The sequence below is a fragment of the Phalangium opilio genome, unplaced genomic scaffold, assembly GCF_054372755.1.
Source record: "Phalangium opilio isolate 3A_F unplaced genomic scaffold, DU_Popi_V2 ptg000105l_1, whole genome shotgun sequence".
Lineage (NCBI taxonomy): Eukaryota > Metazoa > Arthropoda > Arachnida > Opiliones > Phalangiidae > Phalangium > Phalangium opilio.
Genome location: NW_028324207.1, coordinates 7,941,551 through 7,957,611, shown reverse-complemented (window position 1 = coordinate 7,957,611; position 16,061 = coordinate 7,941,551). Strand labels below are relative to the sequence as shown.

Here is a 16,061-nt window from a genome sequence, read left to right as displayed (position 1 = left end):
CTTTTCTTCGAAGCACTCTTTCCTAATCACCATTCTTTCCTAAGCCAAAAACTTAATATAATATAAATTTTAAAAATCAAGTACTCGACTAATCACTTTTTAATTTAAATAGCCCCTAAAAACCACTTTTTCTCACCGGACATATAGAAAAAACAAGTTGGGAAACAAAAATAAACCTCTCTGTGACGAGACGACGGCTATCTACCCAATTAAGAGGTTTATCTTAAATAATTAAATAACTATAATTGGCATTAACTATCTTAATCGTCAGTAATTTACCTTACTTCTAGTGAAGTTGTTTTGAGAAACGTTATATCAAAATAATTTTAAACAGCTATTTTTAACGTTTGATTTTTAGAGAACACCTTCACAATTTTTGTAAATTTAGGATATATAAGGCGATTGATTCACGGTAAATGATAAGAAAACCCGCAGTTGCGCTTCCTTTGAAGGAAGCCTTGCTATTGGGAGTCTAGACGTTTCTCATAACCTTGGGTTTGGCCCAAGCGAAAATGTATTATGTTTGTGGTTTTTCAAGAATTTTAAAACAAAATGCTTGCAACTCACTTCACGAAAGGCCGCTGTGTAGTAATTTTCGACGTTCAATAATTAATACTCGTGTCGACATGCTTTTAACTCATGAATGCAGTCGGTGGATGATACTTAACGGTAAATTAAGGAGTGAAATCAAGTGATTTATGGACGTAGCTGTGTTCGTCCTCAAGTTTGGTAACGGCGCAATTTCATTTGACATGGGTTTTTTGGGATCTATCCTGGCAATCGAACGCAAACAGAACTAATAAGAGGAAAACTATACGAGTTTCCGGACTTGGCTGCACGGAGCTTTCGCATTAGAGCGTTACTTTTTCTTAATTTCTGGCATGAGTCAACATTGTGGCGTGTCGAAAACAGTTTTCCCAAAATATAGTTTAATTTCTTTAGGAAAATGGGTCTTTAAAAATCAATTTTTTTTAATTTCGTGTTACTTCGCGTTTTCTTCAAAATTTCTTGCTCTGTAGTTTGATTCCGATTTTTGTCCGTTACCATTTAATATGTACATACATCATAGACCTTAATGAAATAGTCCTAATTACTTTATCAGCAATTCGATATTCATTCAAGGCTTTAGCCCTACACTTGGTTGCACTGTAGAAGATGATTAACACTATTTAATATCTATTTTAACACTATGCACACTAATGCGTCTAACCTTTCGCTATTATGTGCGAGTCAGCACGGAACAGTGTGAAGTGGTCTCTATTTTCGGTTACAATAATTGTTTCTAATGCTATCTATGTATTTTACAATGCAGTTTTAGAAAAAGATGAGCCCGGCATATTTATACTTTTGCGCAATTTCTACCTCGTGAAATTAGTATTTATTAAAAAGTAGCAAGTGCTTTCCTGGAGAATTTTGTAATAATCTAACTTATGAAACGCTCACATCGTCAGATTATCTTTCAAAAACGCAATAGATGTATTAGGATGTACGCGTGTTAACTTTCAAAGTGTTCACGTATATTTCGATAAAGAGTGCGATAAAGGAGGCGGAGAAGCCCAAGATACAGACGCGAAAAATGGCCTTAAAAGCTTTCAAGTTAATTACAACGAAAGCATCCGGTGTTTCGACTGTTTGACAAGGATGAGATTTCACTTTGAGAGATGGGTTTAGGTCCTCGTAACAACCACCCTCAGTCAGTTGGCGCAATCTGACAAATGAGAAATTTAACACTACCACAATTAACGCAAAACGTAAAAGGGTAAAACTGACCTTTTGTTGACTGTCTCAATCAGGGTTTTTGAAATGTTTCTGCTGAAATGCATCGCCCTGTAGGATGTCATTAAAGGTTTGCTTAGTTTCATTTTACAAGTTCTTGTCTTGGCGTATCTGGTTTTGATTACATTCCATAGAATAGGGTCGGACGCGATGATAAACTTCTCTCTATTTTCAATTTCCGCATGAATATTGTCATTTTTTATTATGTTGTTCATTTTCTGGTAACACGTACGAGGGTTCGCGTCAGCTCGCTTTGTTACTTCCGCAAATGCGGGGCTAGTCAATGCATTTTTCTAAAACGGAAATTTAAAGAACAAGTTAATATTGTTCTATCTTTCTCAATTGAAGAAGACATTTCTTCACTAAGCCTATTTTTCCAATTGCAGCACTACCAAATTCCTAGTTCTTGGCAATATCTAACAGGCTAGCAGTGTACAGAGGGTATAAATGAGAGGTTGCTATGGTGTTTTACGTACCAAACCATACAAAAATATAGAGTTCGGTTTGATGTGCAGAGTAATGAAGAACAATTAAGCGCTAACCTGTTAATGTTTAAGCCTAATCATAATATTGTACACGCTTAGAGAGTAATGGTCTAAAGGAAGAGGACTGGGCAAAGGTGATATTTTTCGTTCGTTCACGTAACTGGGCCACTTCAGTAAAAGGTTCCATCCTCGAAGACGAAAACCCTGTCATGTTCATGACATCCATTGCTTTCTCAAATTACCTCAATAAAACTTGAGGTTGTGGAAGCTTTCGTCAAAAAAGGATCTGCATCCGGAAAGTTAAATATATCGTCAATGTGTTCGAAGGGAAGGGCTTCCGATTTGTTCGAAAACTGCGATGTCATTTCCGAGGATACGAAGACCAATACTACAAATGAAGCCAGACTCCACAAGACAGAAAGAAACCGATTGTCTCCCTCGCACTTCAAACCTTGGGGACCTATATAGAAGGAACGGTTATAATTTTAAAACGGACGGAGAGCTTCTTTTAAAGGTTTTACTCGTTCCCAGAAGGCATTGCAACAAAAACATGGAAGGAAGTTCCGCTTTCACTTTTCCGTATTTGGAGCTGAGTTTCCCCGCCATGTAAATCAGCAGAGCCAGACCACAGAGAACCACAACTATCTACAAAAATTAAAGATTAATTATGATTTGCGATGCTTTTTAGTATGATCACCAATTTCAAGGAAAGTTTTAAAAGTTTTACAACATCTTGGCAAAGTTAGTTTACCCATTTGTCAACAACAGAGTAAATATTATTTCCGTTTGATTGATTTGTCCCGAATAATATTTGCATCCTCTCACTCAAAAACGGGTGAGAAGTAGTGAAAGAATTGTAACGATCCTGTGACAGGGTCAATGGATTTAAAGTAAAATCTCCTTCCTGTGTTGGGAAAGCGTTCATTGTATTACTATAAGAAGAAGCTGCGTGCCTATTTCGTATTAAAGAACGACTAACATTTCTCTGGAGCGTACCAAGAACTCCATTCCACGAACTACCGTTTTTCACACCCCAAATGTGTACCGTACTCGGAACGCTACTAACGCTGCCAAAATATTTTGAGGAATGCGGTTATTAGATTGAAAAAAGAACGTGAAAACTGACTCCAAATTGTATTACTTGATATTATCAAGACGTTTTAGAACGCGGAGGAATTGAATCGTATAGCCAGTTATCTCTCCTTGGCCACTTACAATAACATATGGTGAAAACTGATAAATAAGATAATGACCTAAGCGTCAATTTCTACCAGGGTACGGTCAAAATAGGTTCATATAGCTCTATCATATGCCCCTTCTATCATGTCGATTTGATTTGGTTGTTACCCTCCTAGCTTTGACGCGTTTTGCGTAGCTCTAATAGCCAATCACAAGACAAGAGGAAGTGACGTTTCGAATTTACACGCCCCGGACTCCCCCTCCCTTCTCCCGCTCCTAACACTAGCAGACACGTGACTGATGTCTCCTATCGCTAAGCCCCGCCCAAACCTTATCGAGAGATTAGACAGCGTAACGCAGCTGTATATTCATAGTAGGTTATAAAAAAAAGAGTTTACATAGAAATCTTCTAAATAATTAACACTGTTTCGAGTGTAAGAAGAATTTTGAAACTCAATGATTGAAACTCACGTTACGAAAGACAGCTGAGTAAGATTTTGATGTTTCGGCGTTCATTATGTCTTTATCGTCTTCTTTAGATTAAATAAGAATACTCGCTTGGACTTGCTTCAAATGTCTAGGTGCGAAGGCTGCTACCTAAAAGAAGTAAAGTGCAAAAATACGCTAGGAAAGTTTTAAGGTTTATTTTCCAACTTACCTTCGATTTTTCTATATTTAGCGTTCAGATGTGACCTTTTAAGAAATCGTGTGACGAATACATTAACTTCAACAGCATTTATTTCTTTTCATTTTTTTCGCATTCCCTTAAAAGCTTTATTATGTACGCAATTCTTTCGTTTGAAAGTAACCACTTAGTAGCAAGACGCCTCTAAATGGAGGTCCACCGATAATGTACCTATGAAACTTGGCTTTAAGTATAGAAAATAGACTTTACTCAGAATTTTCGAAATGCTTTTATGAAAACAAAAAAAGCATAATATTATTAATTTATATTTTCAATCGTGTCAACACAACCAAGACCTATTAAATATTCCCAGTTTACAGTGGCATTTTGGTTTTAACAGAAGTGAGATGAGACTAGAAGTGAAGGGCTCTAGCATTGGTAATAGATCCTGGCACCAGTGAACAAATTTGAGGATTTTATGCCGCTTCCATCGCGCCTACACTAGACTGAGAAAAAAATTGGTCGAGTTCCAAAAATATTTCCACCCCCCTTCCCCTCAACCTAAAGCGGCGGAACACGGACGCGGGTGCTTGAATCTAGTTCGGCCGTCTACCGCCGCGAGCGTCTCACGTTTTGGAGGGAAAATTCTGAAACCGCCACCAGAGGGCCAACCGTTGGTGTGTTATCAAGAATATTCACTTCCGTCAAGTGAAGAATTTGGTTAGCTCAGTACTTCTACTCTCATCAGGGCCGGATTAGGCAATTTTGCACCCGGGGTCGACATAGTGTGCGCCCCCTTAAGTCTGAAAAAACGGAACAGCAAATGTCGCTAAGGGGGAATAGTTTAACTCATTTCGCCCCCAACAAGCCTAGCGTCCGGGAGCCAGTGCCCCCCTTTAATTCGGCCCTGACTCTCATCTCACTTCTGGTTTTAATAATTACATGAAGGGAAACCAAAGGGAATTCGGTAAATACGTTTGCTCCGATTTGCCAACTGCGAACGTGGTGACGGTCGCACAGACAGACAGAACACAAAACACATATACACGTCCAGTGTAATACCTCTCCGTGACGTCATCGTCACACGGAGAGGTAAAAAGCTCGAGTCTTACCAAAATCTACCAAATTATTTGAAAGATCATAAAAACAAACTTGGGATTGGCGTAAGCGAAAATTTATTTTGTTTGTGGAGTGTAAAAAATTTTAAAATTCCTGGCACGAACGTAAAATGAACTATTATGAGGAAAACTATTCGCGTTTTCGGACTGAATTGCCGACCTTTCGCAATTTCTGGCATGAGTAAACATTGTGGCGTGTCGAAAGCCGTTTTCCCAAACTTCTAAAGAAGTTAAACATTAATAATTAATAGAGTTCAATTTTAATTTATTTATTTTTGCGTAATCAACCCTTTTTTCCTTACGAAGTACAACAGAAAAACCATGTTAGAAAATGAACCAATATATACGTTCACCGCAATTCCTAACAAGAATTTGTAATATTTCAAATTTTATTGTGATCTGAAATGACAATTGTAATATTAACGTTTCCGATCATTTGATAATACACTGCTAACGAGATAGATATTAGTTCTTCGAGGCTTGTAAAACCTTAAGATAGCCTATAATAGTGGTCGGCGTTTGGACAAGATAATCCACAGAATTTTGGTTAATCAGTTCGCCTTATGTTTAATCAGCGCCACCTAAGGTGTAGCGGCGACTTTGGGAACTTGCAAAAATCGCGACCAATCAGAGAACGCTATTTGTTCGACTATTTTTTTTTATTGGGGATATTTGGAGAAAAAAATGTTTAGACGAGTGTGATGTAGATTTTAACCATTTTCGGCAACTAAAACGGCTGATTCTCGTTAAAACGGTTAGAAAACTGGCAAATCGTGTTATTCTCGAAGATATATAAGCGTTTAAAACAAGTAAGACAACTTTTTATTCGTTTTATACCCGTTAAATCAATCAAATCGCGTTAAGCCTTGGCTATTTCTTGCAGCATTTTCCATTGATTGACGTCGTTTTCACTGTCCAAGATTTACTTTTCGAGAAATTTAACATTTTACTTAAAGAAACATGGCATCAAAGAACCGTTGTTTCTTAAAATGCTGCAACAACAGTTTGAAATCCCTTTCTTACCATTTTTTCCCAAAAGACGCCACAATGAAACAAAAATGGATTGATGCCATAACTAACGCACTAGGACCGTTGCCCACCGACCTGTATAGCGCCCGAATTTGTTCGAAACATTTCATAGAATCAGATTATTTCCCCACCGCTAAACCAAAACCTAAACGCTTAAAACCTCAGTCGTGTCCGTCTGTATTTCGGAATACTAACGTAATGGTTGAAACTGATGAACACGTTCCGAAACAGCCTTTCTGTCGTTTGAGCCCTGAACAAAGAACTGAAATTTTGGAAGAAATGGAAGCTTTGTCTTTTGATCTGGAAGAGCTTGAGGAATCAAATGGCGGTGATATTAAGAAGGTGGAGTTGCAAGATCCCGACCCAGAAAACCCATTACCTAATATTATATGCCTTCACGATGCTGATGAGCTCGAATCTGAGTCTCAGAGAAGCAGTATTGCCTCGGTGCAGTCAAGACAATCTTTGTCGTTACCTAGCAGCGGAATTTCTTTGAAATCTACATACACTCCTAATACCCCTGGCAAAGTACAACTTGTGAAAAAACAATTAGAATTACTATCCTTGCGTGCCAAAGAAAAATTTACTGTGACTAGATTTGTTAGCAATGATACTGCTATTAGATTGAAGTTTTTTGGGCGTTTTATCAACTTCTGTTACCAGAATGCGCAAAATTAAACTATGTTGGTCAGGAAACGAACCAAATAAGAGATAACAACGATAAAGACTTTCATGAAGTTGTCAAGCCCGGCCGTCCTAGAAAATTAAACCCAATAGAGGAGTTTTTCTTGACACTGGTTCGATTAAGATTGGGAACCCAGGAACAGTTTTTAGCTGATCTGTATAATTTGTCGCAAGGGCATGTTTCACGAATAATTAACACGTGGGTGTTGTTTCTTTACGAACGTTGCCTTCACCTACCAGTTTTTGCTTCATTGGAAAGGGCTCTCGAGTTGACCTCGGCCAAAATAAAAAAACGTTATCCAGATTTACGGATCATCGTAGACTGTACAGAGTTTAAACTTGAAAAACCATCTGCGTCAGAAGCTCAACGAGAAACCTTCAGCGCTTATAAGCATTGCAACACGGTCAAAGCGCTTGTTGGAATGGCTGGATCAGGACACTTAACTTATTGTTCAAACCTATACTGTGGAAGAACATCTTCATTCTTCATTGTGGCCTTTTGGACATGTTGGAAGAAGGTGACGGTATCATGGCTGACCGGGGTTTTGATATCGCTAAAGAACTTGCTTTGAAGAAACTGAAGCTATACATTCCTGAATTTCTTCAAGGTCGTGACCAGTTCACCGCATCACAACTCTCCGAAACACGCAAGATTGCTTTTGCCAGAATACACATAGAAAGAGCTATTGGTCGGGTTAAAGAATTTAAAATTTTGAAAGGAGAAATTCCATTGACTTTAACACCTATGCTCGAGAAAATATAAGTAGTATGTTGCCATTTGTCAAATTTCACCGGTAAGCTGGTTCAAAAATTGGATTAAAAGTAGATTGTGCTATCTACCGATGGACATCAAAACAGAAAAGTCTATAAATGTTTTTAAAAACAGGCTTAACCAATACATAAAACAAGATATGGTTTAAAGATAATTAATTTTAAAATTTCTAAAGTGAAAAATAATTTTAAATGATTATAAATATTGGAGTGTAAAATAATTTTAAATGAATATACATAATGAAGTGTAAAATAATTTTAAATGAATATACATAATGAAGTGTAAAATAATTTAAACTACAGGACACCTTTGTAAATAAGTTCAGACTTAAAGGTATATCCTAATAAAAGCTTTTTATTATTATTATTATTATTATTATTATTATTATTATTATTATTATTATTAAAATTATTATTATTATTATTATTATTATTATTATTATTATTACGGACTTCACTATAGTTTCGTATCTGATTCTAAATAGTTGACCAATATTTATTGTCCAAGTTCCTTGACTAAATAATTAATCCCTATCACATAATTAATTTCAAATTTTTACATAACCTTACTGCACCTCAAATCACTTTATAAATAATTCATCCTTCTCAAATAGTTCTGGTATCTCGTTTTACATAAACTTCTGTGTACAATCTAGTGAGCGACTTGTCTGCTTTTTTTGTTGCACAATAAACTGAATTGAATTGAATTGAATTGAATTATTATTATTATTATTTTTATTATTATTATTATTATTATTATTATGTTTTTGGAGAGGTTTTAATAAAAACGGGCTCATTCGTAAGGCTTACAAAAAGATGTGACACGAGAAACACCACATCGTTACTCATTGGGAGTTTTGTTTTGGCAGGTCCCATTGCCTACTGCCGTTATCATTTAGACATAAAGATTTTATTTTTTAAAACAAATGGTTAGGATGATACACCAAATTTTCAGTTACGTTCTTACTCAGTTGGTTTTTCAAACATTTCCTTGGCAAAGGATGGTAAGAGATGCATGTAATATTTAGTAGAAAGTTTGGGAAGTAAGCTGCCGTTGATGAAATTGTTATTTTTCATTATCATCAAAATTTCAATGTCACCAGGTGGTACAAATACCACCAAAAAACACACAGGTATATTGCAAACTAGAAGCTGTCCCTGAATTTGATGGTACACATCCGAATTTTTCTTAAGCTCAAGTTCTTCAGTTTCCTCATCCACAAAGAGATAAAAATTACCAGAGGCAGCTTTTGTCCTAATAGTTTCCTTATTCTTAAAAATAGCGCACGGGCACTTTATTTCTACTAGGTACAGTTGATCTTCAATCAATACATGGCGATCAGGGCTAGCTCCGAGAAAACAAAACTGCGGGTTGACAATTAATCCAACAGAAGTGTGGCTTTGGGTCTTGATGTTCTGTGTGAATAACGAGAAAGCTGCCGGCTCGTATTTCAACCCATGATCCAATGATTTTGCTGTAACAAAATTCCTCTTTTGTTGAAATGTTTTTACTGGATCAGTCTCATCTCGCATTTTTACAAAAGTTCCAAACATGGATGCCGTGAGCCGATGACTCCTCTGCTTATGCCAATAATGTGAGCGGCTTTGTAAGCGAGTTTTAACCTCGGTATATTTTGATCCAGCTAAATCTACTTGGATACTTTTCAATACCTTAATTTCATTATCAGAAATGTTCAGAAAATTTTCATTCCTTTCCCTCGTTGGAGTTTTAGCTACCCATTCCCACAACTTGTCGATCAAAAATGTATTTTGGTGTATTTTAGGTTGGACTGGAATACACTCGTTCGATTTTATTGTACCGATGACTGGCATACTTATGTCCATTTTGTCAAAGAGTTTAACGAAATTTTCCAATTTTTTTTAGATATCGGTTGAGACCCCGGTGGCAACACATTAAACGTACGAACCGCGCACCCTAAAAGAGCTTTCCTTGGTTTGGCTGGGTCGTGTTTAACAATTTCCAAATCACTAAGAAGAAACGGCTCGTCTGTTTTTGGTTTCTTGACATGCCACATTTGAAGCCTGCTGGTGCACGTCCCACGTAGCGGCAAGGTTTCAGCTTTTATTCTTACGATGTCAATGAGTTGATATAAAAGTGCTATCGAATGTTTACAATCACCGTCATTTCCCGCAGGGCAAGAGCATGATATCCATTTTAATTGATTTGGTTCTTTGGCGATATTGAAACAGGCAAACATGTTGTAGGTTTTGGGTCTTCTATCCGCGTCACATGTAGCTCTTATGAAAATGACATTTCCTAGAGCACCGGTTCAACTCTAATTAATCTCAATCAATCAAAATGTCATAATGTGACATACCTTTTCTGTTGCTTTGAATACCTAAAATCTTCTCCTCCCTAAAAAGCATGAATCCTTCCTGTTTCTCACGCTTTGTCTTTGAGTGACTTTCGGCAATCCCATCTGACAAATCTGTTAGAAATACGTTTTCACCCCATCCTTCCTTTGGGGTAACTCTTCCTTGTAAACGAAGGAGTCCTTTTTATGAAATAACAAATTTGGTTTATTTTCAAAAAGGCTGGTGGCCATAATGAATATCAGCAACTTCATTCACCTTCTTTTGACATGTTTGGGTTTACAACCATTACGTCGATGCATGCTTTACACATATAATCATCTATTAAGTCCAGGCTGTCTTCATCCAAATTCACGCAAGTTAGATGGTACCATTCTACGCACAATGAGCATTGCACCATCTTTTTGGAGTTGTCTTTTGGTTGCTGGCACAGGCAATACAACCTAGGAGAATCATCTCCCAAAGTACATGCAGTTGTAAACGCACACGGTTTTTTCTTCACTTTCGCTGACACAACGTCAGCCAGCTTTCGTTTTGGCAAAGCCATCATGAAGATTTTATGAACAATATGAAGCTTAGGACGTATTTAATGCAAAAACAAAACAGTTCGATCTAAGTAAATTCACAGAAAATGTTAAATTTCTCGAAAAGTAAATCTTGGACAGTGAAAACGACGTCAATCAATGGAAAATGCTGCAAGAAATAGCCAAGGCTTAACGCGATTTGATTGATTTAACGGGTATAAAACGAATAAAAAGTTGCCTTACTTGTTTTAAACGCTTATATATATTCGAGAATAACACGATTTGCCAGTTTTCTAACCGTTTTAACGAGAATCAGCCGTTTTAGTTGCCGAAAATGGTTAAAATCTACATCACACTCGTCTAAACATTTTTTTCTCCAAATATCCCCAATAAAAAAAATAGTCGGACAAATAGCGTCCTCTGATTGGTCGCGATTTTTGCAAGTTCCCAAAGTCGCCGCTACACCTTAGGTGGCGCTGATTAAACATAAGGCGAGTTATCCATGAATAATAATCAGATAATTATTCGTGATTACATTGCATTAATCATAGACTTCCCGCGGATAATTTCAAATTATGAATAAAGATAAAACAAACAGATATTATCCTATCCAAATGCCGACCACTAGCCTATAAACATTTGGAAAAAAAGCGTTGTGTTGTATTGTAAGGCATCACACATTATTTGTTACAAAATCTTAATTTGTCTTTGACGTGGCTGTAAATTTACAATCAGTTAAACACAATCGTATATACTATATCAGTAATTCGATATTCATTCACTGCTAGAGATGTGAAATGAGCGTAATTTTTAAAAATGGTAATTTACCGAAAAATTACCGGTAAATTACCGATTAAAATTTTGAAATTACAAAAATTACAGTACTTTATGTTATTTTAAGTTTTAACGGGCTTTTTACCGCGGTAATTTACCGGTAAATTACCATTCTAAAATTACGGTAAGATATAAATGGGTAATTTACGGACGGTAAATTACCGACTCACATCTCTATTCACTGCTATAACCTTAAACTTGCGTGTACTTTAGTAATTGATTAACACTATTTATTATTAAATTTAATGAGTCTAAACTTTCGCTATTATGTGCGAGTCAACATGGAACTGGGAAAAGTGGTTTCTATTTTCGTTTACAACAACTAATTCTATTGCTATTATGTGTATTCTATATTGTACTTTTAAAACAAGATGAGCCCGGCATATTTATACTTTTGCGCAATATGTACCGGGTGAAATTAGTATTCTTTAAAAGTAGCAAGTGATTTCAGGAGAATTTTGAAATAAATGAACTCATGAAATACGGACATCGTTAGCCTGTCTTTGAAAGACGAAGTAGAAATGTTAAAATGTACCAACAATAACTTTCAAAGTGTACACGTAGATTTCGAGAAAGAGAGCCATGAAAGAGGCGGAGAAGCCCAGGATACAAACACGAAAAATGGCCTTAAAAGCTTTCAAGTTGATTACGACGAAAACATCTGGTGTTTCGACTATCCGACAAGGATGCGATTCCACTTTGAGAGATGGGTTCAGGTCCTCGTAGCAATCACCCTCAGTCAGCTGCCGCAATCTGACAAATGAGAAATTAAACTGCATAATAATAATCTAGGCTTCGTCTATGAAGGGATTTCCACACTAAGCCTGTAGCTTGTTTACATTTCATAGTGGAGTGTTGGCTAGCCCCTATGCCACAGCTAACCTACAGCGCCCTATACTAACTATTGCCGTTAACCTCTGCAAGTTTTGATGGAAAGGAGAAACCGGGTTAGACCGCGGAGGAAAACTTTTAACAAGCGGGGAGAGAACTTGCAAACTCTACGCAGAAGGATTTGTTCCCTGATTATCACCCTGTGCCACAGTCCGGGATCAAACCCGGGATTCTCTTGCTGCGAGGCGAAAGCGCTAACCGCTACGCCACCCCACTAACTTCAAAGTGGAAACTGACCTTTTGTTGACTTTCTCAATCAATGCTTGCGAAATGTTTGGGCTGAAATAGATCGTCCTGTAGGCTGTCATTAAAGGTTTGCTTAATCTCATTTTACACTTTCCTGTCTTGCGGTATCTGGCTTTGATTACATTCCACAGAACGTTCCCAGGAAAGATGGTGAATTTCTCTCGATTTTCAATTCCCGCATGAATATTGGCATTTTTAATCAAGTTGCTTTTTTTCTGGTAACACGTATCTGGGTTCGCTCGAGCTCGCATTATTACTTCCGCAAATGCCGGGCTAGTCAATGCATTTTTCTAAAACGAAAATTTAAAAATTTAGTCAATTATCTTTCTTAAAACCCTTGAAGGACATGGAAGGAGACGTGTCTTCACTAAAATAATTTTCCAATTGTAGGACCACCAAATTTTTAGTTCATGGCAATATCAGACTAGCAGTGTACTCTACTACAAGGGCTTAGTTGAGAGGTTGCTACATGGCGTTTTACATAAAAAGCAATACAAAAATATAGAGTTCGAGTTGATGTGTAGAACACTGAAAAACAAGTATGTAATTTTTAACCCTAATTGTTAATATTGTACAAGCTTAGAGGCTAACCGGGTCGCTTAATTGTCTATCTCAATGGATAAATAACAAATATCTCTTGCCGTGAATACTATGGTCAATAGCCCAATCTTGGAACACTTTCTCATACAAAATAAGTTCCTGAAGAGAGAACAAGCAAACCAACATAATTAGTTTGAGCTATTGCCGATCGATTTCACCCATTTTCAGACGGCTACGATGCATACTTTCCCATCAAAATGGGTTTTAGAAAAGGTCGATTCCAGGCCTAACTTGCAACAGTCGGTCCTAAAATGGAACACTCCTTCCTAATTTGGAACACCCTAATTTTCATAAAACAGCAACTAAGGGCTTTGGAAAGATCTAAATATGGCATGAGGTGGGATAGTTTCTTCCTTAAGTGGTGCTCTTACATGAAAAATAAATCCAAATCAGCTTATGAGACATTGAAGAAACAACAACTCGCACATTATATAAACATGATCACACTTTAAAAAATTCATCTGGATTTCAAGAAGACGTTTTCAACGAAATGGTTGAATTAACAGACCTTGACAATCTGCCGGAACACCAAAAATATCTTGCACTTTTGTTAGATGAAATGACTATCAAGCCTGATGTAATTTGTCACAAAGATACTGGGTGCTTGACGGGATTTATTGATGTTGATGAGCATCATAATACGCTTGATGATATTGAGCTAAAAATAAAGGGGACTACATCACCACCTCTCGCTACGAGCATTCTACAACTTATGCTTCGTGGAATTTCAACAAACATTAAAATACCATTTGCTCATTTCCCCACTAAGGGAGCTACCAGTGGTGAACTTTATTCTATAATCTGGGAGGCCATTAGTTTATTAGAAAATAGTGGTTTCCGAATATAAGCTGTTGTAGGAGATGGAGCTTCGACTAATAGGAAGTTTTTTCGAATGTGCACCAGTAACGAGAAGAATAGCCCTCCCTATGTCACTCCTGATTTACACGCAGCTGATGAAGAAAGAGATATGTTTTTTCTTTCCGATGCACCTCATCTCATAAAAACTGTACGGAACTGTTTTAGCAACAGTGGAGCGCATTCTAAGTCGCGAAGTATGTGGAAAAATGGCGAGGATTTATCTTGGAAGGTCATTTTGCGGCTATACTACACTCAACTTAGAATGAAGGGTCAGTTTAAAAATGCCTCCAAATTAACTTACGGGCACGTATTTTTAAATGGATATTCTAAAATGAGAGTCAATTTGGCCACCCAAGTTATGAGCGATGTTGCCTCGGCGATAGAAACGCTTTTTGGGAATGAAAAATACCCCGAAACAGTTGAATTTATTAGGGTCTTCGATAAATTCTTCGATTTATGTAATGTCAAGAATTGTAACGAATCACTGAGGAAAAGAAAACCTAACAAAAGAGCCTATGAAAATGAGGATGATGAGCTACTGAAAGTAATGAAACTCACCATCATTGGTTTTTAATATAACGAAAAAGTAAATATCTATTAATGCACTTCTTATATATTTTAGTGGCTGGAGGGAGACTTCATCAATTATTTGGAGGACTGGGAGAAAGATGTTGAAAATCGGCCAGGGACATTTTCAAAAGAAGAAAAAAAACCGAATGCTTTTGAGCAAAGAAACTATTGAAGGTCTACGAATGGCAGGTATGGACATAGTTTCTACCTATGAATATGTCCACATCAAACGTTTTTAACTTAGACCAATTCTTGATTATAGCTCTCTCAACTGTAGCAATTGTAAAATACCTACTTAAAATAGGCGCAAAGTACGTTTTGACGCAACACCTTAACCAAGATCCTCTCGAGCAATATTTTGGAAGGCAGCGATGTTCAGGGGGGCGTAACTTTAATCCCTCAGTGGCCCTCTTTGAAGCCAATATGGACAAGTTGAAAGCCCTAACCGGACTTGCCTTAGAAGCAGTTAATGGCAATACTTCAACGTCTGACAAGCTTGATAATTAAATTTTCTAAACGATTTAGCGCGTGAACTATGTTTTATTCATATATTTGTTGTTTTGATCCGATTTATTAAAATGGAAATTAATTTTGATGCAGCTTAGTAACTATTCGACCAGTGTAAATAACATGTTAAATCATAAGGGCATTCACAAAATATTTTGAACTATCTGGTTATCATAAACGTAACTATGCAGCATTAGCAAAGACTAATCTCATAATATTTCATCAGATAAAAATTGCACAAATATATCACAATGTTTCGTCATATAAAAATTCCACAAATATGTCACAATTTTTAGTCAGATAAAAATTGCATAAATATATCACAGTCTGGGTCCCCATTTAAAAAGTCATACGACGCGTTTAAACATTGCTTCCTTTCAATTTGGCCTAAACTTTGAGATGAGTTGCAGGTATTTGCTATTAGAATTCCAGGAGGGGATATGGCATCAATTGATTGTTGCTCCACACTTTCTTGAGGTAAAAATTGCAAATAAATATCACAGTCAGGGTCCCCTTCTAAAAAGGCATATGTTCCTCTTAAATTTTCCTTTGATTCCTTTTCAAGTAAACTTCGAGATGAGCTGGATTTGGGGTGGGGGTCAGGAATGTGAAGCGTTGGAATCGCCTTTAGTGTTTGGCTGTTATTTGTTTTTCTTTCGCCGATTTTATTTTTTTGATATTTATCTCCATCTGAGTTCAGCGTTTTCCCACTTAGGTTCTTCATTTGTGAGGGGTTATTAGGCTCCTGAATCTTGGCTCTCTTTTTCTTCGGAGACATTGATTTTTCAGACTCCTGACTCTTTTCCTTGAGACCTTTTCGCAATGCTTTCTTGGCTTTCAGAGTTTCTTTTGTGTCATGTTGATATTGCTCTAACATGTCTCGCACCAAACATTTCCCTCTAGTATTTAAAAATACATCTATTTGTTTTAATAGCCATTTCTTGCTGTCAGGGTTATTGTACAACAACTTCCATCGCCTACAAATTTCCTCATTTTGCAGAATGTGCTGAATAGCTTTGGTTTTTAAATT

General features: G+C 36.9%; 3 protein-coding genes and 1 long non-coding RNA gene across 6 annotated transcripts; 2 read left to right on the top strand and 2 right to left on the bottom strand.

Annotated features, from left to right (window-relative positions):
* Positions 1 to 1,479: 1,479 nt before the first annotated feature.
* On the bottom strand, positions 1,480 to 5,506 carry LOC149629115 (uncharacterized). Its single transcript, XM_089851704.1, has 8 exons — positions 5,486 to 5,506; positions 5,289 to 5,404; positions 3,241 to 3,328; positions 3,013 to 3,165; positions 2,783 to 2,906; positions 2,504 to 2,721; positions 1,771 to 2,069; positions 1,480 to 1,708 (listed from the first exon to the last, which is right to left on the bottom strand). Exons 1-8 carry the CDS (start codon positions 5,504 to 5,506, stop codon positions 1,480 to 1,482), a joined length of 1,248 nt encoding a protein of 415 aa, XP_089707830.1.
* Positions 5,507 to 5,835: 329 nt separating this feature from the next.
* On the top strand, positions 5,836 to 7,659 carry LOC149629114 (uncharacterized). Its single transcript, XM_089851703.1, has 4 exons — positions 5,836 to 5,992; positions 6,067 to 6,827; positions 6,905 to 7,312; positions 7,369 to 7,659. The coding sequence occupies exons 2-4, from the start codon at positions 6,144 to 6,146 to the stop codon at positions 7,657 to 7,659; spliced, it is 1,383 nt and encodes a 460-aa protein (XP_089707829.1). The 5' UTR covers positions 5,836 to 5,992; positions 6,067 to 6,143.
* A 1,348-nt stretch (positions 7,660 to 9,007) lies between these two features.
* Positions 9,008 to 10,569, bottom strand: LOC149629113 (uncharacterized). Of its 2 annotated transcripts, XR_016374359.1 has the most exons (4): positions 10,260 to 10,569; positions 10,007 to 10,183; positions 9,339 to 9,945; positions 9,008 to 9,270 (listed from the first exon to the last, which is right to left on the bottom strand). XR_016374359.1 is itself a non-coding variant. In XM_089851503.1 (3 exons), exons 1-3 carry the CDS (start codon positions 10,549 to 10,551, stop codon positions 9,503 to 9,505), a joined length of 912 nt encoding a protein of 303 aa, XP_089707629.1. In that variant the 5' UTR covers positions 10,552 to 10,569; the 3' UTR covers positions 9,303 to 9,502. The 2 variants fall into 2 exon arrangements, 1 of the variants encoding a protein (XP_089707629.1); XM_089851503.1 differs by lacking the exon at positions 9,008 to 9,270 and having other exon boundaries at positions 9,303 to 9,945.
* A 3,012-nt stretch (positions 10,570 to 13,581) lies between these two features.
* LOC149629112 (uncharacterized) lies at positions 13,582 to 14,703 on the top strand. Of its 2 annotated transcripts, none has more exons than XR_016374475.1 (2): positions 13,582 to 14,223; positions 14,577 to 14,703. It is a non-coding gene; the product is annotated as an uncharacterized LOC149629112 (long non-coding RNA). The 2 variants fall into 2 exon arrangements; XR_016374476.1 differs by lacking the exon at positions 13,582 to 14,223 and adding an exon at positions 14,328 to 14,498.
* Positions 14,704 to 16,061: the final 1,358 nt, after the last annotated feature.

What these genes read in the sequence shown, in the direction of transcription:
- LOC149629113 (XM_089851503.1), bottom strand. Translation starts at nt 10,551, where the DNA reads ATGATGGCTTTGCCAAAACGAAAGCTGGCTGACGTTGTGTCAGCGAAA. An exon ending in CCCAAACATGTCAAAAGAAG is followed by an intron (nt 10,184 to 10,259) that starts GTGAATGAAGTT and finishes TTTCATAAAAAG; the next exon opens with GACTCCTTCGTTTACAAGGA. An exon ending in TATTCAAAGCAACAGAAAAG is followed by an intron (nt 9,946 to 10,006) that starts GTATGTCACATT and finishes CCGGTGCTCTAG; the next exon opens with GAAATGTCATTTTCATAAGA.
- LOC149629114 (XM_089851703.1), top strand. Translation starts at nt 6,144, where the DNA reads ATGGCATCAAAGAACCGTTGTTTCTTAAAATGCTGCAACAACAGTTTG. An exon ending in GATTTGTTAGCAATGATACT is followed by an intron (nt 6,828 to 6,904) that starts GCTATTAGATTG and finishes TATGTTGGTCAG; the next exon opens with GAAACGAACCAAATAAGAGA. An exon ending in GCAACACGGTCAAAGCGCTT is followed by an intron (nt 7,313 to 7,368) that starts GTTGGAATGGCT and finishes ATACTGTGGAAG; the next exon opens with AACATCTTCATTCTTCATTG.
- LOC149629115 (XM_089851704.1), bottom strand. Translation starts at nt 5,506, where the DNA reads ATGGTTTTTCTGTTGTACTTC. An exon ending in ACTCTGTTGTTGACAAATGG is followed by an intron (nt 2,907 to 3,012) that starts GTAAACTAACTT and finishes TAATTTTTGTAG; the next exon opens with ATAGTTGTGGTTCTCTGTGG. An exon ending in GCAATGCCTTCTGGGAACGA is followed by an intron (nt 2,722 to 2,782) that starts GTAAAACCTTTA and finishes CCTTCTATATAG; the next exon opens with GTCCCCAAGGTTTGAAGTGC.